The sequence below is a fragment of the Aptenodytes patagonicus genome, chromosome 2, assembly GCF_965638725.1.
Source record: "Aptenodytes patagonicus chromosome 2, bAptPat1.pri.cur, whole genome shotgun sequence".
Taxonomy (NCBI): domain Eukaryota; kingdom Metazoa; phylum Chordata; class Aves; order Sphenisciformes; family Spheniscidae; genus Aptenodytes; species Aptenodytes patagonicus.
Window position 1 is genome coordinate 11983259 of NC_134950.1, and position 21251 is coordinate 12004509.

At 37.7% G+C, this 21251-nt stretch overlaps 1 protein-coding gene across 3 annotated transcripts in view; it reads right to left on the minus strand.

Annotated features, from left to right (window-relative positions):
* Window positions 1-21251, minus strand: part of NSMCE2 (NSE2 SUMO ligase component of SMC5/6 complex) — a 134203-nt gene that overhangs the window by 112305 nt on the left and 647 nt on the right. For 2 of the 3 annotated variants that reach the window (XM_076329109.1, XM_076329111.1), the window contains exon 2: window positions 18507-18654. In XM_076329109.1, the coding sequence (XP_076185224.1) occupies window positions 18507-18639 (133 nt within the window). In that variant the 5' untranslated portion in view covers window positions 18640-18654. Of the gene's footprint in view, window positions 1-18506; window positions 18655-20644; window positions 20668-21251 lie in introns of those variants that run through there. The other variant, XM_076329110.1, reaches the window with a different exon arrangement.

Genomic DNA, 21251 nt, shown 5'->3' on the forward strand with positions numbered 1-21251 from the left:
GCCAGGACAATAGGACTTTTCACAGGGTTATACTATAAATTGGATTAATGAAGCAAGCCAAGCTAAAAATAGCATTCCGTCCTCCAAAACCAAACCAAACCAAAAAAACCCAAACCATGGTATTCCAGTAATTGAATCTGAAGTGCAGATATACAAACAGATGTACCAGTACAATTGAGGGGGTGGCAAACAGTAGCAGGGTGGAGTTGGGGGGAAATAACTTCCTAAGCCAACTTGTTTGCCAAGAAAAAGGTAGAGGAACCACGCCTGTATTTTCTAAGCAAGTACAAGGCATATGTTACCTTCACAAAGAAATCTGACCGATCTCTCACAAATTAAATAAAAAAACCCTCTCTATTTTCCGAACTATATATATATATATATCCCTCTCTTCTCAGTGGATTTCAACATATGATGAAATTAAGGTTGAAAACAACATTCACTAATAATTTTAATGGGAAAGGATTTTCCTATGACTAACAAGCTTCTTGCCTGTGGAGGCGTGGGCATGTCTTCACCACACAATAGCGCATGGTTCAGAGCCCCGAGCTGCTGCTGACCTTGCCTTCCTCAGAATGAGAGATGGGAGGGCGGGGAATATTTAAAAAGAAGGGGACTACTGCTGTCCTCCTTCTACCCACTTTCTCCTCTCAGAACTTGATATGGCAACATTAGAATTTGGGCAAAAATTTTCTTGAATTATTTTTCCTTACAAGGAACAGTGAAATATTTGTTAAGGTGTTGTAATTGCTACTCTTTGATCCCTCAGAACACTTTCTAAAGCTGCTATTTCAAATGAAGTATTTTATTTCAAGACTTTTAATAGGCATTTACAATTTCCATAAAAGGTTCACAGGCTGCTTTATCTATGATTTCCACTGGAAAGGAATACCAGCAAAATCATTTTTTTATGATTCCAACAAGTTCATTTCCAACTTGTTACAATTTTTTTTAAGACGTACAATTTCTTCTGCATCACACAGGATCTCTACTTACGCGTTATGAATTCTACAGAGATAATCTACCCATTTTGTTTACAAATCAACAGTGTTAATGCTTTCTTTTGTCAATAACCAATTCTTCTCTTATTTTAAATTGTATTGACAGGTGGAAGATAAGTATTTTAGTGTGAAGTGCAAGTCTGTCTCTAATAAAAGGCATGATTGCTATTATCCAGCAGTAAACAATACAATTAGGTTTTTCATGAAAAAACTTTGCTTGTGTTAATGAACCTATTATATTTCTCATCTCAGAGAAGCTCATTCAAAGTGCACCTTCATTAAACTAAATGCAGTAGTTACTTAGAATTTCCACCATTTGGGGGAAACAGGAAATGGGTTGGAACAACATTTCAGTAAAAAAAAAAATCAGTAAAGATAGGAAAATAAACCCTTTTCACCCAAGACCTTCAAAATTCTCAGAAATATTACTTCTCTGTCCAGAATTGGAGGCAGCCTACCTCAGAGACCAAGCTAACAAGCCCTCATCAGAGCTTATTTAATCAGATATAATGTTTCAGTAAATGCAACTATCTTGGTTCTGGGCTCAAGCTACCATGATATTTAAGGCTGGTGCAGATGTATCAGATTCGAAATCTAATTGCACAGACTAGACATGCTGTATATGGCACCACAAGAAACAGGAGTCACATCATGCATCATCAATGGCCTGGCCAGAAAATAGGGCCATGACACAGGACAGAGGCATGGGAGAGTCGCCTCGCAAAAAGACTGAGAGTGCAGTTTCAGTACAGAGGCAGTCTCACTCTTGGTCCTTCATTGCACAGTCCCTTCATAGTTCACAGGTGTCAGTACTAGTGCTTGTGCACGAATTGCTCAACAAACTGGTCCCACTAAAACTGAGAGAGCTGTTCTTTCTAACGCAAGCGAAGTCCAATTACCAGACTGCAGTGTGCATGAGCTCTAATACAGGTTAAAGCAGTAGAACACGTGTCAAACAGGAAAGTAAGACCAAGACTATCCTTCACTTCAAGACAATCCAGCACCAACCTATTTCGTCTCAGTTCAGCGGTCATAGTTATATTCCCACACAAAAAGAACACAGAATCCAAACTAAGCTTTCATAACCGACAGCAACAGCTTCATGCAGACACAAATGAACGCACTTCCAGCACTGAAATTTTAACATTATTGACATAAAATGAAACAGCTGGGGGAAGAAAAATGCTAAAATATGTCTGGTTTTTAAATGTCAGATATTTTGAAACTTTTTTTCTCTCTGAACCCACAGTCTCCCATTCTAAGTTTTTATATTTCTGCTTCTACAACCCTTGGCGCTACTGACTTCAGAATCTAGAAAAGTTAATCAGTAGCCCCAGAGCAAGGCTAGACTTCAGCTAACTAGCTGGGAGACTAGCTGTACTGCAGCTGCAGCAGCAAGCAGCTCAGGGTGGAAAAACAACCTAGTTTTATAGTCAGCTTTTTAGACGAATCTGGCTGGCAGGCAACTCCACGTTCTACACCACTGTGGACAGAGCAGTGATGTGTTTTACAACAGAGCTGACACTGGTCTACATACATAAAGGAATAAACAAAAGATAAATCAGATTAATAATATACAGCTCACAATGGAAAGTTTGGGGGGTTTAAATCAGAAACACTGATTTGTTAGATTATCAGAAGTGGGAAGGTTAGTAAAAATAGATATGAGTATCATCTCTGAAGTTAATTGTTTGTTGAAAATGTAGATACTTCCATATGCTTTGGATATTTTCCAGTTTCTGTTGAAGAGAGCTAACAGACAGAACACAACCAAGGTTAAACTAAAGGAGTCTAGAAAACCAGTGTCTCATGCAAGCAAAGGTCAAGTGACATCCAATTCAGCATGAATCACATATTGATATGGTACTTGAAGTGCTAACCATGTACCAATACTAAAGCTAGGACTTTCAGAGCCCGTAATTCCTCAATACGACCAAAAAAAGAAAAAAAAAAACCACAAAAAAACCAACCCACAACCTAATCCTCTTACACAGACAAGGCAAAGGCAAAGACTGCACACAAACTGCAAGTATAATGAAAACCAGCAATTCATTCTGCCTCTAGCAGGCCTCCTTTGCATAAACTCTCTTCTGTGAATTGGCAGATCTCCCCTTTTTGGCATGAATCGCTGGTATGTGGCATTCATTCTGTTGCTTGCATACTGGTAAGTGACAGAGCTAAGTCTTTCCATTGCTGGAATCTCATTTCCCACAAACTTCATAAAAAAATTTCTCCTACTATGAGGAGCTGCTACTTCGTTATCATGTGGAAAATGCACATCTCTATGGAAAAAAGGGCAATGCAATTCTGCATTGCCTGGATCTCTCACATATGCACAAACATTTATGATTTTGAGAGGAAACAGGAATTTGTTTGAAGGCTTACAGTACACCACAGATGATGGTCTCTCAGCATGTTTTTTTAGATAATGCTGTTATCTTTGTCCATAGTAGGAAAGAAGTAGCTCTGTGGGGGCCTCATGGCATTTAAAGGGGCAGTTTTGAAAAAACAGGAATATAAATTGAAACAGAGTGTGGAAATGTTCTGTAAATAGACAGGAAGAAGTAGAAGGCTCCCTCTGTTCAGTACTTAAACAGAACTGGTAAACTATCACATAGCTATCAGACATTGTGTTATTAAAATAAATTAAATTCAGAACCATATGACTATGCTTGAGATTTGTGTAGCTGACACATACTAGTTGAGAGAATTTTCTCCCCTTTATACTGATATGCTTTTGAATTTTGTTCAATTTAAAATCTGATTTTCTATAAAAGTGACTGGGCCAAATCTGTGCACTAAAGTAAGTATGTTCAGTGGAGGAAAAGTCTTGATTACCTTGAGACATCAAGACAGACTACACACCTCCAACAAGGCACGGATAAAAGATTAATCTAAAAATACTGAAGAAATACAGAATTTGAATGAGTGATGGCATACCTAATTCACTCAAAAAACAGCTGTGAATTAGATCCACACCCACAAGTAATAAACTTTAAAAAAAAAGTCTTGTGAAAATGTCACATTAATCTACCCATACAGTAAAAAGTCTACTCACCCACTGCTTACTAAGATGATTAGTAAGGAAATCACAAGTTAAACTTTATTCATCTGCTTAAGAAAAATAGGAAAGAGTTTGCAAGGTTGATTTAACTCAGAAGATATTATTGTCACTTGACATTTACATGCAATGTATAATTCCATGCCCACTTACAGTCTGGGGAAAGCCTGTTAAAATACTTCCTTAATGTGTGAACACTTCTTTGAATTGTGTTCTTTTCATCTGCCACCTTTTCCTTAAGCCAGCTGGCTCCTTTTGTTAAGTCTTTTTTAATAAGAAAGTTCATTATATGTAATTTATGGAGCAGTCTGAGATTGTCACCTTCTATTGAGTGCTACAGCACATGCATATTTCCAAGCACTCTATAGCATTTGTTGATAATGTCAAAAAAGTAAGGAGGTTCACACACATATATCCTGAACAACTCTAGCATGAGACTAATCAGAAAGACCACATCTCTTTTCTCATTTTCAGCCACATAAATCAGTCCTCCTTCGATTTATATGCCAGACTAGTCTTCCCATTTGCAAAAGCTAACACCTCTGTGGAAACTACAGAAGTTGCTTACGTGGGAAACATCATTAGGAAGGCATTTAAATATCTTTCGTCATCTAGAGCACGATCAGCGTACTGTCCTGCTTAATCCTTTTGCTGTAGCTTTCTTATTTCTTACCTCTCCTTCTCCATTACACGTTTCTTTACCACTTGCTCCTCTACCCTTCTCTTCCTCCTCAACCAGTTCCCCCATTCCTGCTTTTTTTTTTTCCCCTGAGCACTTGCTAGCCTGCTTTTTGATTCTTTCTCTGTTAGCAAGTGATATCTTCCTGGTGATAACAATCATTGGGGGTCACCTCCTACTTTCTCCCATCCTTTTATATAATAGCAGCTCTAACAGACTCATGGCTGTTGATTTTCTTTTATTGACATAAAGGTCCATTAACACACAAAAAAACCCAAACAGAAACAACAATAACAAAAAAGACATAAGCTCACCAGTCATTAATACTAACTGCTATGTAGTGCACAGTTTGGGAACTAACCTAATGCAAACAATGTTTGAAAGGGTGGCTGGGGCAGCAATGTGAGTGATGACAGGTTACCTGGCTATTGCTGTATGCCCTACACAGAAGGTTGTGCTATATGATGCTCATGATGAATGCCAGACCCTTGTTCAAAGTGTAAAGAGGGGTACAGGGATTGTTCTAATATATTTTTTTTTTTTTTTAAAAAGGGGCTGATTGTATGCTGACAATTTTGCAGATGCATCCCTATCTTTATATGGCACATAGTGTATAAATTGGGCAAAGGCTCTTTCTAGACCAACGAGCATGAGACTAAATCCTGCTAATTGCATTTTCCTTCAATAAGCTCTTTCAGTATTTCAAAGAAAGAGCAACACAAATTACTGAGTGCCTGGAAAGTGTGACTTACATCAAGACTGACTAAAGCAGCTCAACTTGCGAAGTTTAAGAGATGCTAAAGGTGACTTGCTCTTGATCTAACACTACCATCCTGAAAATTTCTGAACATATTGGGCTCTTTGATTATCAGACAGAAACAAAAGATCCAGTGCCTGAAAACTGAAACAAAGCTAATGAAGAAAGAAAATACAAGGTTTTCTGTCAGAGTTGAACTGTTTATTCTGAGATGGGATGGATTCTCTATCACTTCAGTTGACTTTTTGCTGGACTGTGGGTTTCAGTGGTAAATTTTCTTTCCATAAGCAGTTTTAGTAGCACATTTTTTGAATCAGTATACTATTTTCTCTCTTCACATAGTATTATTTATTGACCCACTAATAAACGTTAGACTATCCCTGTAGACATGGCTGAAGGATACACTCATACATTTCATCTAAGTGCAAATCTTCACTTAGTGTCCTGTGTATATTTTAGTAGTTCAAACCATTTCATATCACCTATAATGGTTCTTGGAAGTGTGATACTTCCTATTTGTTAATTCACAAAAGGTAAAGATGACATCTTTGCTAGGCCGTTGTTTTCTGCTGCCTTTTATTTCCCCTGCACATATATTTTTCCTGGCTACCTGCCTCCTATCTTTTCCAATCACCTACTGCCATTACAGACAACTCAAATTATTTCTAGACTCTTGCAACGTAATTTCCACAAGCACAGAAGACACAAGCAACAACAGAAGTGAATACCTACACAGGAGTTTGAGATACTCAGACGTTCATACATCCTCTCAAAACACTCCTGACACCTCTTTTTATAGAAGGGAAACTGATGCCTACTGAACTTTAATGACTTGCCCAAGGCCACACAGTGGCAATGCCAGTTTGAAAGTACAGTTGTTCCTAGCCTCAAGGCCTCAGCAAAATCAGACTTGGAGCATCTCAGTTGTTTTATCTCCTTCATATAATGCTATTGTGAGTTCCTTGTTCTTCTTGAGAGAAAATGGGAAAGAAAATGAAAAGGGAAGCAAAACAATCTATGAAAATTATAAGAAAAAAGATCCTAAATCTACAGTTCGGACAACCGACCTCTGCCTGTCCTCCAAAGGATGAAATTTTTCATAGGTCTCAGTGTCAGCAATCACAAGGAAAACACAAGTCTTACGTGTGATTCTGACTGATAAAGCAAACATTCCCATTTAAATTCTTGGAATTTAATCAGTACATATTATAATCTTCATTCTTCACTAGACCATCAGCGTGCTATATAATATTGGTGTAAATGGAAACATGTCATAAAACCTGGATTTGAGTCCGAATGCATTTTTAAGTTTTCTTTTTTTAATTATTTTTAGCTGGCAGTATTAAAAACCTCTCATAATTAATTCTACATGCACTGACAAAAAGTTATTTGAGTATCAAAAAAAAGAAAGGTAAAAAACCAGCCACAAGTTCTTGAATTCTTGAAGAGAACAACAAAGAAGAGAAAGGAAAAGAAAGGAAAAAAGGAAAAAAAAGAAAAAAAAAAAAAAAAAAAGAGATGAGCGTCCTGTGTCTACTGGTAGCGGGATCAGGATGAAGGTTTCAGAATGATCATGTCTACATAAGGGCTTCTTTCATGTTTTGACCAAACATTGAGAACATGTCAGCACAATGCTTACTTTTAACCCAGATAAATCTTTCCCTAATGGAAAGAATCAAGAAAAGAAATACAATTGCTTTATATTCTTAATCTTTCTGACTGCTGCCAACCCCAGATTTTTTTCTACTTTTGTGGGTTCCTCCTCCCTCACTAGTTATTTAGGCACACAATTAAATCACTGAAAGCTAAATACTGATCTACTCAAATTGATAAAAATTAAAGCCTTCAGAGCGGGTTCTTCAAAGCCCACACTACTTTCTATATATACTGTATGCCTCTACATTTAAAGAGGAGTTAGCCGTATTTTCTTATTGCCACATTTCTGTGGCAGAAATATGATGATAAGAAAATGACAGATTAATATACTACAGAGAATATTTTCATACAGTAAATTATTCAGATAAAATATTCCTCTCTGGCTCTTGTTCAAAGAGGTTGATTTATCTTTGTGCTAAAGAGCCCACACAAGACCTCTGCAGTACTTCATAGTATTTTGAAGCTGAAACAGACCATTAGGATCATCTATTCTGATCTCATGCATAGTAGAGGCCAAAGAACCTCACCCAGCAATTTCAAGCCTGTAACTTACAGCTGTAAGCTCACTCATTCTCTCAAGGTTAACACCACTAGTGTGCAGAGGGTCTGCAAAAAGGTCTATACAGCATTTAAATCCCATGTATGATCTATTTTGAAGACTGCTGAGAATTTATGAGGTCTACGACACAGAGAAATTAATAGTGACTATGGGTACATGAGATAACCCACCAGGTGACTGCAAACCTCCCTAACTCATAATGACCTCTGGGGAGAAAATTACCCGCTTCCTTAGGAAAATACATAAGAAAAAAGTATAAATATACACACATACATTATGTATGTATGTATTTGAAATCAGACGCTATGTGAATACCACCTACCGAAACCTGAGAAATAAAAATTGTGCAGTTTTCATCTGAGCACTCACGAGAGTTCTGACAAAAACTGAGACTGTCCCAAGTATGACCTTCTGTTCAGGTGCAAGCTTTCAGTACATTTCCATGAGGATGCACTAAAGACAGTTATTCAGCAAGCTAGCTTTAAATCAAGACTGAATTTCACTCTGAATGATACTCTCTAGTTCAACCACAACATACCAGCTTCATGCAAGAATAATTCTATGAAATGCAATTATCTGTATTATGCAGGAAGTCAAAGCAGTAGATCATGCTGGTCCCAAACAGCTTTAAAAATCTATGATCTGATAATCCTAATTCTCTTTCTCCACTATTAATCTTAATCCTCCATTTATATTTTAGTGTTACTAAATGCAAGAGTACTGTGATGTGGCACCAACACCTCGACCTCCGTTCTGGGAGCGAGTTACCGCCGTGCCACAGCTGACCACAGCAGGTGAAGGAGTAACGGCACAAGCTGCAGGAAAGCCTTTGCTGCCACCTCATGGGTTTCCCGTTCCTTCGAGAACTGCAACAGTTGAGGAACAAAGCTACTTGGATGCACTCAGCTTACCGAGTACCCAAAACGAAAAAGAGCCAGCAGAACAAAAGCATAGCTACTTTCCCCTCGCTGTGCTGTGTTCTTTTTACAGTCAAAATTCCAGCTAGGAAAGAATAACAACCGTACATATTTGTTCCTTCCCACTTTGTAAGATTACAGACTATGGTCAGGGTGGGTTTTGGATAAATACAAAAGAACGTAAATCTTTCACTACAAGTCATATTTTTCCCGATTTTGAAACAAGGCACATTTCCAAATTCTCATTTTTCAGACAGCTTCTTTGAAGAACAGCCTTCAGAACCAACCACCGTATTCCAGCAATGGGCTCATCAGTGCCGGCTATAGATGTTTTAAGTAATTTTTACACTGTAATTACTGAAGCACAAAAGTAGGATAAAGAAATAATCCAACCCTCTGTTCTCAAAATTTTGGTATTGACTGAAGAGCATAATGCACAAAATGTAATTTTTTTGTCTTCAGAAAAGCATTTCACAGGAACCCAACCAGTCCTTCTTGTTTCAAAAAAAAAAAATTACTTGAAGAAGAAATACTGAAAGTGTGACACCATTTACCTACCTACTTCAAAAAACATACATATCTTCCTCACTGTTAGTTGAAAGGTTAAATACCTATCAAACAATCCAAGAAGCACAACATAATAGAGGACAAGCATAAATTAAGATAAAAAAGAACATCTTTCCTAAAAGGATGAATCTTAAGTAAGGGATTTGAAGGAAAGCAAAATTAGTATTTTTGAGAAAGGTAATCTGAAATATTTTATCTCACATAACCCAAAATACAAGTTGACTTTAAACGTTTAAAGGAAAAGAACCTTCCCAAGAGGAAAGATGTAATTTTGGTGCCTACACTGAGTTTGTGCATGCCACCAATTAGTACCACAGACATTGGTGTAGCAACAAAGCAGACGAGTTAACAAACAGCTTCTGGCAGATAAATGCCTGGGATCAGAAAGAAACTTCCTCTGTGAACAGACTGAGATCATAAGGGAATTCTTGCAGCTTCACAGGAAGCATCTGGTAGAGGCTAACACAGAAGGGTTACTGAACTTAATGGATGACTGGTCTCTCTTCATTTTCTACAGTACCTTCTCTCAAAGCTAGAAAACATCTTTGTACAGCAAGCGTCAGTGAAAAGCCATTTCTCTCCAGGGTGGACTTTGACATTCTACACTTACATTCTCCAACAAGAAAAAAGAAAAAAAAAATGCTGCAATCCTTATTTGGAATTACTCTAACCTAAAGACAAAGTAAATTCTGAGAGACTGAGGCACACTCTTGGGGATTTCCAATCCAGGTAAGATTGTTTGCTTGTGTCCATAAAGAAGTAATGGATTGCTCCATTCTAATGCTACTCCTGCACTGAGAACCTTCACAGATATATGGGCTCGCAAGGGAAAAACAAGGTCTGATTCCTCATGCAGGGTCCCTACAACACAGGCCACAGCTTTGTCCATTATGAGGCCACTGTGAGGTGGAGAGCGACCTAACAAAACCACAATTCATATGCAAAGGAAGGTAGGATGTGCAAGAAAACATCTTGACACAGCTTATCTTCCCTGGACAAGAACAGGATAGCAAGTCAAAGTTTAGTCCTGCTCATTTCCTCAGTCAGCAGAGTTTCATGCTACCTCTTACTCAAGCATGTATACTATATACTATAGTATACTATATATACTATAGCCTGTTCTCAGGACAAGTACCTTATGTTTTGATTATTTTTATGAAGGACAATGACCTCTAACACCATGGAAACTAACACAGCATGAAAATTTTAGAAGCACAGGTGTCGGCAGGTTCATTTCTGGATCCCAAAACAATCACATCATGGTCATTTCATGCACAAGAACTTTGCCAATGTTAAGATTCATGTTATATTATGGTACTGCAGGAATTCTGCATTTGAATTTTCAATGAAAAATAAACTGGAAAAAAAAGAACAAAGGAAACAAATTAAGCAAACCATTTTATATTCAAACACAGCTATAGAGTCCATCCTTATACTGGCATTTGCACCATTCCAAGTAGGAGAAGTTTTAGGTCAATGACAGAGAAACTTCCATGGAAAGGTCCCCTGCTCTCAGTGATGAATGAACTTATGATCTTCAAGTCTGTTTGTTTGTTATAGGTTGCTGCAATGTGTTTAGAAAGCCACTGCATGTAAGAATAGTGGATATTCCATAGAAACTCATGAACCAACTGTCTATTAAAAGGCTGCCAATAATTTTAGAAAACTAGGCTGACTGCCGTGTCTATAGTCTCTACACTCCTTCCTATGTCAACAAGGGTCAGCAATGTTTAGAGTGACTCCCGTTTAACACCATTTTAAGAGAGCAGTGAGAGAAAACAAAGTGCTGTGGGTAATCTCACAGAGCTAAATACACACTGAAAAAAGATCCTACATTACCCACTGCTGTTTGGCTAGTATTTAGCAGGCATCATGACACAAGTGGATCCTAAGCAATCTGGAGAATAGAAAGCAATCAGTAAAGGGAGGAGATTGCACATGTGAGATGCAGTGCAGCACACATGAAGAAAAAAGCACAGAGACAGCTCTGGGGCAAGGGGAACAGACAAATGGGATAAGCAGCCGGAACTGAGGTAAGCTCTGCTGGCACAGCGAGCAGGTTATGCAATAGGAAACAAGCAGACAAGCAGGAAAAGCCAGAGCTGTAAAGGGCTAACTTAATCTGGGGCACATGCCAAAGAATCGTATCACTAACACTCTGTAAGACCCATGGGCCTGCCCTGTACATACTGGTGAGCAGAAAAATCCTTCAAAGTGTGGAGGAAGAGAGGAGGAATTCTCATGCAGACCCCGATACTGCTACAGGAAGATCACTGCTATCTAATACAGATGGCAAGCAGCCATGAGTAGCAGCTGACCATGACATTTTAGGGGAAGTTTTTGAAGAAAAAGCAGCTCATTTTTTTTCCCCAAATAAGATTAGAGTTCAGGTGCAATAACTGCTTCCCACCCAGCTATTCTACACGCCAGGGCCTCTACACTTCACAGTGGGAATGTGATGTGTGGTTGGAAGAAAGTCCCAGATATCAAGGAAGCATCTTGCGCTCTACTCAAAAACCTGTTCAGCTAATTAGAAAAAAAAACCCTATCTGTTAATGCTTTAAAATGCTTTTCAGAAGTTTTATGCTAAGAAATTCTTATCATCTTGTCTGTAGTTAGCATACTCTCCAGCCCTCCCAAATATTTCCCATTTGTACTGGACATTCCTCCCAGTCCCACACAGCGTTGGCTCCAGTCCAGAGACAAAAGCAACGGCCTCTCTAAAGAGCAAGCTGCTGGGCTGGAAGCCTGGAGATGACCACGAGTTAGTCGTCTTCATTCCGATATCTACAACTCTCTGTAATTCACAGTCCCATATTCTTGAAAAAGTTCTGCTGCTTTCTCCCGAGGAGTCAGATAAAACTGCCACCCTCAGCAAGTTGAGAGAATTCACATCCGATGACTTTGAGCAGAGCTGGGAACGGATGCCTGTTTTGGATATGGCAGAACTATATTGGGCCAGCATATTCACATCATTACCAGCACATCAGTCAACACACATGGCAGGTTACACGAATTCCAAAAACAGAGAATAAGACTTCTGCTTCAAGTATTTCATATGCATGTCCAGCAGTGCTTTCTAGAACTACTTTAAACAGTTTGAGTAAAGACAGTTCAGCAACTAAGAAAAGTTAAATTAGCAGTGCAAACAGCTGTTCCTCAGTGTGCAGAGGTGTCAATATGGGGCTTAAAGTCCAATACAAGGAGCATTACAATTGAGACATTGCCAAACAAGTACTGACTTAGTGAATTCTTTTTTCAATCACACTACTAAAGCTCAAACAACAGATTGAGGCTAAATTTAGGAAGATGCAAATTATAGTAGAACTTAGATGATTTTACTTGCATTATAACTGATTTTGAACAGCATCACCTTCAAATTCACATATCTATTAGCACTTCAATCCAGCAACAGATGTAAGCATGTGCTTAAGCTTTAAAATATACAAACCATTCTGAAAGGTGGTGGACCACTCAAGAATTTCAATGTATCCTTTCGTTCAGTATTTTGCTAGGCTGGGCCACAGAACATCCAAGAGTATTCTGAGCACCAGGAGGACATACTGAAACCAACTGTGCACAGTCTGTTTTTCTGCTTACTTTTTTTTTTTATATAGTAACATTTTTAAATGTTTCTATACCACAATGGTATTCTTGAAAGAAGAGAAAAATACGATCTTTAGACAATGTCGGTATCTAAAGATAATCAGCAGAAAGACTGAGATGGACATAAAACTTATCTTTCTTTTTAACTCATTAAATAAAATGAGCTTTTAAATTGGCTGTTTCCCTTTGACATTCAGTTTGGTGAAACTAGTTTTCACCTCTAGGTACAGATCCTTAATCCCTTACAGGATCTTTTTAAATTTTGTCTTTTTACCAGCACATGCTCCCAACACAACACCATGAAGATGCTCAAAACTAAAAGTCTGCAGATTCTCAATAGACAGGGAGGTCTTAATCGACAATTTAACTTCATGGACATCAACAAAGTTATTTGAAAAATAAAAGGTTTTCAGGATCAGATGCATTAAAATTATTCTTCACCTAAATTAACAGCAGTTAACAGAAACTCTGCCTTATTTTGCTAGAGATCGTACATGTTCATAAATGAGCAATGCCTGACCTGAATATTTAACACTAGTAATTTCTTTTCATAAATCTATACAGGACTAGAACAAAATGGACGTAAATGTATTAGTGGACTAAGCAACAGAATCACTGATGAAATTAAGACTTGGTTAAGCACAATTTTGACAATGAACCTTACAGTAGTCTAAGTATCTCATCCTTACGGCACACTGTGAACAGTGGATTCCTTAGAGGAAAGAGACTTGGGAATCACTGTGGTTAGAGCCAACTTAAGATTTATCTCCAGAGTGCAGCAGCAGTGAACAAGATGCTAGAAAGCACAAAAGAAAGGGGAGGTAGTACAAAGCTGGGAACAGATTCTGAGTGTTTATATCATTAGGGGCCTCACAGACACTTCAGGCTGTTTTAATTCTACTGTGAAATATTTTCCTTTTGACTTCTTCATGTGAAGTCTGTTATTATTTACAATTCCATAGTAAAAAATCCATACTTCCATATTATCTCTCATTAGGATTCTCAAAACATCTCACAGCATTAAATAAAGCTTAAATGGACAGGAATAATTTTAAATTTACTGTTGTGAACTGCAAACAGACATCAAGAGAACTATATGCATAAGTAGAGATGAATGTGAATCCGCCTAGAAATATTGGGTATTAAATCTTTCCATTATTCATATGAAATGGGAAAGCACTGCTTTTATTAGTATTATTATTTTGCAGAAAGTAGTAAAACAAACTTATTCAAGGTAATGGAGAATTAGATTAATTGGTACATTCTGTCCTACATTTCAAAATGTGGGACCATGTGATGAGAGGTTATAAATCTTTAGATCTTCAAAGTCATCTGAATTGCAATTTGTACCCATGAAACTGCTTCCCTCACTTTTCTAGATTTCTCTGACCACTATTTATTGCAGAGCTACAATGTTTAATTATTTAATTGAACCCTTCTTCCCCCATCAATTTCTCTAACAGTTGTTTATACTCGTCAGAATAGCTGTGTCCAGTGAGATTACTTTATCTTTCCAGAACAGAAAGTCAAAAGCTATAGGGGAAAATAGCAAGTTAATAGGAAGTTCTGATCACAATTAACGTGTAGGAGAAAAAAAAAAGAAAAGCAAAGCACCCCAAACCTGAGAACTGTATCCAAACTAAAAGGCTCTGTTGTTATTGCCAGAAAGTAATGGCCTCATTCATGTACGTTAACTATGAAGAGCAAAAGTGTTCATTTTTAAGAATATAATGAATAGATGTACATAGGGCTCTTAAGACAGAATAAATTTAACTACAGCAGCACAGTAATGAACAGTAGGCACAGTAATCAATAGTAGCATCAGTACGTGCACTGGCTTGCAGCCATGCCGCCTTTACCTAGGAACAGATAAATTCCATTTAAGCAGGACTGAAGCGAGTAAGTAGGTAGATGGCAGGTTCCTAAAAGGAATTATGGTGCTGACAGAAAGGATAGTCTTAATTCAACAGGAGGTATTCTCCGTATGAAATTATTGTTTAAATGAAAACCCAGTGTTTGATTTAGTTCGGAAACTTTCAAACATTATGTCAAAATGAAGCTGTGAAAGATCTATTGTGATATTTATTCATGAGTAGGCAATTTAATCTGATGTCCCTGACATCCAACTCAAAAACCTCTACCTGTCTTCTCCAGTAAAGTTTTCTCAGTTGTTTCAGTCAGTTGGAGGAAATTTTATTTTTCTCTTTTGGATTATGATACAGTTACAATGTTTCTATATAGCAGCCATTATTCACCCAAAAGAGTTTCATTTCAGTGGTGGTGAAGTAAGTAATCCCTGTAACCATTATTTACCTCCCAGAGAGTTGAGAGCCTTAGCCAGTGTTTGCAAAGCATCTGAGATGTCTGAAGAAAGGTTACTATAGGTTACGAGGTTACTATAAATCATGGAATATCCTGAGCCAATTCCTGCCCACAAGTCTAGCACCCCTTCCTACCAGCAGCCCTCTGGTTTCACAGTCAAACAAGTAGTTTTATTCCCTCTTTATTCTATGTAACACTACCACCATCTGTTTACAAAGTTCAAATTAAAAATCATTCTCAGAGGATTTTATAGCTTCCATAACAAGTGTAGGAGTTCCTTGTTCTCTGGATGGTTTAACTGGAGCGGACTTTAGGCTACTCAAGGGTCATGGCCAGATCAACAGCCAGGTAAAGAGGCCAGTTTCTTTTCAATGTCTTTTTTTTTTTTTTAAACTTAACTGGAAGTACTGCTTACTTCCTATCTTCTGCTGCCCCCTAGTGAGCTTTGATTTTCACAACACCTGAACAATCGTGGCTGCTTTATCTCTTACATGCATACAAAAGTGCTGAAACACCAAACTCACTTCGTTTTACATCCTTTAGAAGCGTTCTTCGTATCGTTCTCCACTAAACACATCAGAAACAGAAAAGCCTTTTCTATGCCTACAGTGCTAATATGCAGGAAGTGATTTTTACTGAACAGGGAAACACCCAGAAAATTGGCGTACCATAAAATCCCTTTAAACATGTCAAAGAAAACTTAAATTTTTTCATTTATATTTGTCTGCTTTACTAGAGCTCTGAAGTTAGAAAAACCACACACAGGTTCTTTCACAAATCACTGTTTAATTGTTAAAAAACCAAAAAAACCTATGGTGTTTGCTGCCTAGAAACCATATCAAATACAGCACCAGAGCAAACCCACTACCATACCTAAGAAAGTAGGGAAAAGTGATCCAGTTAGATCTTTTGATCTAACTTAGCATCAGGTACGTTTATGGGAAGTCCCTCCATAATACTGCATTAAACAGTAGCCAGTCCAGCAAACACTAGTGTGTACTATTTAATAAATATGCTTACCAGTAAATGTTTTCAGGATTGGGCTTGTGGAGAACAGCAACTAAGAGAGGAAGCGGACATCACTTACTGCACTAACTTTGCCTGCCTTTTCAGTTATCTCCAGATGTAAATGTAATTTCTCTCATGTACTTGCTATGAAAATTTTCGGTACTATTCCCAAAAACCAGCATTGTCCAATATGAAAGTCCAAAGGAACAAAATACCTTCACAGAAATAGTGCTTGTAAAATAAAATAACAGTCACAATAGAATTCTTTGCTTCTACAAAGCCTGGCAATGAAACCTGTCAGAAGCTGGACAAAGTCAGATTTTGTAAAGGAAATTAAAACAAATTGCAAATGGGACAGGAACAAGAATGCAGAAACATATTATCTAACTCTGGCTCAAAATTAAATTAATATTTTGCCTCAGAACATGAAGGCAAGTAGGACAGACAAGTAACAATTCTAGAAATAGAAATGGGCGCGTATAAGCTGGAGGTAAGAGCTGAACAGTCAAGTACGGCAGATCAGATGATGCTCATTTTAAAACACCAAAAGTATTTGTTTACCAAAAGTATGTCATGCCACAGAAACCCTGTATCTTTCCTTATGGCATTGTATAAGGAACATAAGAACTTTAAGTCCAAGTGAAGTGGTCAGGGGAGTGAAAACCAAAGCTTATAAAAGTGAGGAGCTTCACTCATTTGCTTCTTCTGTGTACACATGTACATACATCTGCAAGGAGAAGTGTAGGAGTGAAGAAGACAACTATTGTAAGTAAAAAGCTAACACCGTAACACCAGACCAAAGAGGTATAAGCTACAAATACAAGTCTGGAATAGCTTTTCTGTAGAGCAATGGGATGGACTGTGTTAAAAGGTCATGCTTGATAATTCTCTAGCTATGATTCTAAAGGAAAGTTGCCCCTGTTAAAATAAAATTAGTTTTATGGTCTAGGAGCTGTTTTCCAGTCACATGATATAACTTAACCATAACAACAACCATAGGTATTTCATCAAGAGTAACCTCCTCCTCTCAGGATAGAATGCTAAATATGGTCCTTTTGGTTACTGAATGAAATGGACAAAATAATTTCAAGGTTGTAATTAAAGATTAATGTGTCAGAAGCAGGTAAGTGAGGAAGAGAATGACATTTCCTAGGAGTAGAATGCACAGACTTCCAGCTGCAGACCTGCACAGTGAAGCTTAAGTTGCCTTTCACCCCTCCAAATGGGAATGCAACGGGGGCTTCTCCTGAAAGGTGAAATTAATCAAAGCTTTTAACTTTTGTAGCAATAACTAATTTCTGTGGATTGTTCTGCAGTCTTGGGACTGAAAGAATTCAGTACATTCAGTGTATTTCCATGCATTGCTTACGGCAAAGTAGGAGAGAGAGTGACTGCAAAAGCAGAGAGGAAACAGAACTGGTTATACCAGTTTTACCTCAAAGGGAGTCCCCAGTTGATGGTTCAGACAAGCTTTCCATTTCCTCTACCCCGCTAGAAATGGCATGTCAATTGTCTCTGACAGCAGTATGGATAAAAAAGTCAAAGGAGAGAGAACTATCACACTAGACAAAGAGAAAAGCATTCATCTTGATTGTACATAAACCTTGGCTTAGTTGAGTGCAAGATTTATAATGAACAGCAAAACTTTTGTTTCAGAGGATTCTCACTCTCCACTCATAATTAAAACTATTAGGGTTTTGGAGCTTTAAAGTTTTTTATTTTTTCCTAGTGAAAACATCATCATAGATCTAAGAAGACAGAGAAATGGGATGCCTAATATTTGTCTTTGAAAAATAGCTTTGCAGTGCACCTGTTATTGTGAAATAGCAATGACAAGACTGTTAGAAGAGATTACAGATTTAAGGTACCCCACTTCGCAAGTGTCCAAATTGAAGCACCCTAAAAAGGGTCCGATTTTCAGCAGAGAAAGAGACAGCATTTAAAAAAATCACATCCCCTTAGAGGTGTCTCAAGCTTTGTACTCAATATCATTAGCATTATTTTAATATATCTTGCCCTAAACATCAAATAAAACACACACAAAGAAGCAGTATTAGAATGAAAAGCCATTTTATTCACCCACTTAAGAAGCCTATCATTCAGCAACATTAGTTTTTACAAAGCTGTAGGGTGTAGGTACAAAGCTAGTCTTGGGTGTTACAAACACTGGGACAATGTTTGCCTGGTATTTACATTTTCACTGAATTTATCATTTAAGACAATGAAGTGATTGGAATGAAAACACCCTGGTCTAGCCAAAAGAGCTACAGTTCCTATAATGAAGATAGATACTGACAATAACTAAGTCAAAACATGTAGGCCTAGGACTCATCTGTCAGATTCGGGATGCAATACAAGAGAGAATATACTTACTGAAGCTTTCCACAAGGTCAAGGGCAACATGAGTAGCAATATCCATTCCAGTATTTATGTAAGACTGGCAGTTTTTCAGAGATGAAAGAGAGGAATCCACACAGTTGAATGAGATTCTTGCACCACCTGGCATCTTGAAATCATTACTCTAGAAATAACAGATACAACATTTTGAATGCAGTTTTCACCCAAAGAATTTGGGAGAGAAAACAGAAGTACAGATAGCTAACCATAAAGCACTGTCAACAGAACGACTGAAACATCAGGGAGCAGGGGTGAAATCTTAGCTCCTAAGATGTTAGTAATTTTCAGTCGAACTGCAATTCACCAGAGGTTTTCAATTCACCTTCTACTCACCTTCTACTTAAGCAAAACTACACCACAAAAACCAACTTGCAGTTTTCATCTGCTCATTCCTATTGCTAAACCACAATGAGGTTCAAACTCAATGATTATGTTCGCTTGAAAATTACTGCTCTATTACAGATCCAAAGAAGCCCACATGCTCAAAAACTTGTCTGTGTTTTCTAGGCATATTATCAATTAGCCTAGAAAGAAATAGGACTCTCGCATCTAATTCAGCCTCACCAACTACAAGCCTGTTTCAACAGCTAGCCCTTGGAAAAAATAATCTAATAAAGGGCAACTATTCCAAGAATGTATTTAACAGTAAATCACCTAGCATAATTTTTAAATAAAAGCCCATCTTACAAATGGTGCCTACTTCCCCCAAAGATGTCACAAAATTTTAGTACCAATGTTCCACTAGCACAGAATAGTGTCACACAGGAATCATGTTTATCTTCTTTACCACCATCTTCCTTTCCAAAACAGATGCATGATCTACAGCCTTGCGAGGTTTAACTGCTTCTCCTCTGTCATTAAGACAACCTTCAAGTGGGTTTGCTTATCCTTTGCCTATACACACTGTTCACATCAGTTGGTTTCTTCTCAAAAATCCCAACTTCTGCTCTTCTTTCTTCATGCTTTGCCATAACTCGCTTGGATAACATGTAGCTATGATAAGAGACATGAACCTGGTGTGCAGAATTTTATACTTTAAGTTGCAGGAGATGAGAAAAATTCTGCTCAGCTTTAGATATGCAGTTGTTCACAAAAAAACCCCACAAAAGTCTTGGACAGACAGAAATACTGCATTAGTCCATGTAAAGAATAACTGGTATGTTCAAGGACTATACTGAGATCATATTAGGGGAGGGAGAGAATGAAATCCACAACCAAATTTGGGGTATACCGGAAGTTTTATCTGAATCGTATGCAAAATAACAAGGGGATGAGTTGTTCTATCAACAACAGCCTTTGACAGGCTATAATCCAAAAGAAATGTGGAAAATATCTAAATAGAAAGGACAAAGGTTTACCCAAGCTTCACATACCCAAGGCTGTATCACCCCCTCTGTTACTTTCTCTGGGACTCCAGTACTACATGTTGCGCTCATCCTAACCTGAACAACATTGCCACATTCCTCACAAATGTCATGCAGACTATGAGACCTGAATACCTGCTGTCACACGCTCTTCTCTCGTAATGTTTTCTTATCTTTTTATTTTTCCATTTAAAAAAATGTGCTTGGCCACTCAAGACTGTCTTTTATGACACCATTTTTAGGTCATGTGCTTCCAACAACATTTTAACAAGAGTTCAAGCTCACCACTTGAACTTCTGAATTGCATACAAACTGCCTTGCTCTCTATCCCCTTCTAAAGGTGCATCTTGCCACAGAGGAGCCAGTGGCCTTCAACAACAGCTCCAGTTATGTCAGCTCATGCTCTCCCCGTCAAAAGACAGGGATTGCTGTCTTTAGAGGCTGTCAAACTAACAACAGAAGACAAGGAAAAAGTTCCTTACAGAACTCCTTGAAAGTAAAGGAAAAGGATGCTCTTAAAGATTTAATAATCAATGCTTTCAGCTGTTACATTATTTAACTTTTTTTTTTAAAAACACTTGTTTACCATCTTAGCAAGACTGTATAGAACCTCTGTGATCCAAAAATACACTATTAAATAGTCACATAAAATCATGTTAGCAGTTTTCTCTTTCTGGGCCCATTTAGTATATCAAAGTTAACAGTGAGAACCTAATTCCCTTCTTGAACTTGGTGGTAAATCTCACTCACTGAGAAAGCCTGCTGTTCTTTTGGAAATTTCACAGATACACACTGTGAAAGGCAGGAATCTGAAAAAAACAACAGTGAAAAGTTAAAAAGGCTTCTTCATTCTCTTGACATTTGTGGAAGCACTGAGAAAACTACACAGGAACAGAAGTTATTGTTTACAATATTAAATCATACCATTGCACTGGTAGTTTCATCTCAATTTGTCTTTTGGGAAGTAATTTAAGTACCTTGAACAAAATTTTCCTTTTTTTTTTTTAAATAAAAGATTATTTTTCTTAGAAACTGTTTATGATCCCAAGCAAAGATTTCACTCATGAATTTTCTAAGTGAATTCTTCAACTTCAGCTTGCAGCTGTCCATTATGTCTTCAGAGGAAAAGCCACATTCCTCACTGAAATTGTTTTCACAGCAGTGTTTTTAAGGCACTCTTTTTTGCCAGGAAGGTCTTCAATGGGTACATCAATGAAGCACTTAAAATGTGCAACTCCGACCCCCCCCAACGCCCTCACTTCTGGAAAATACAACCAGCAAAATCAGAGTTGAAAAGCAGATCAAGTGAGACTAACGAGGCAGGGTTTTTTTCCTTCCAACAATAAGTGATCAAATG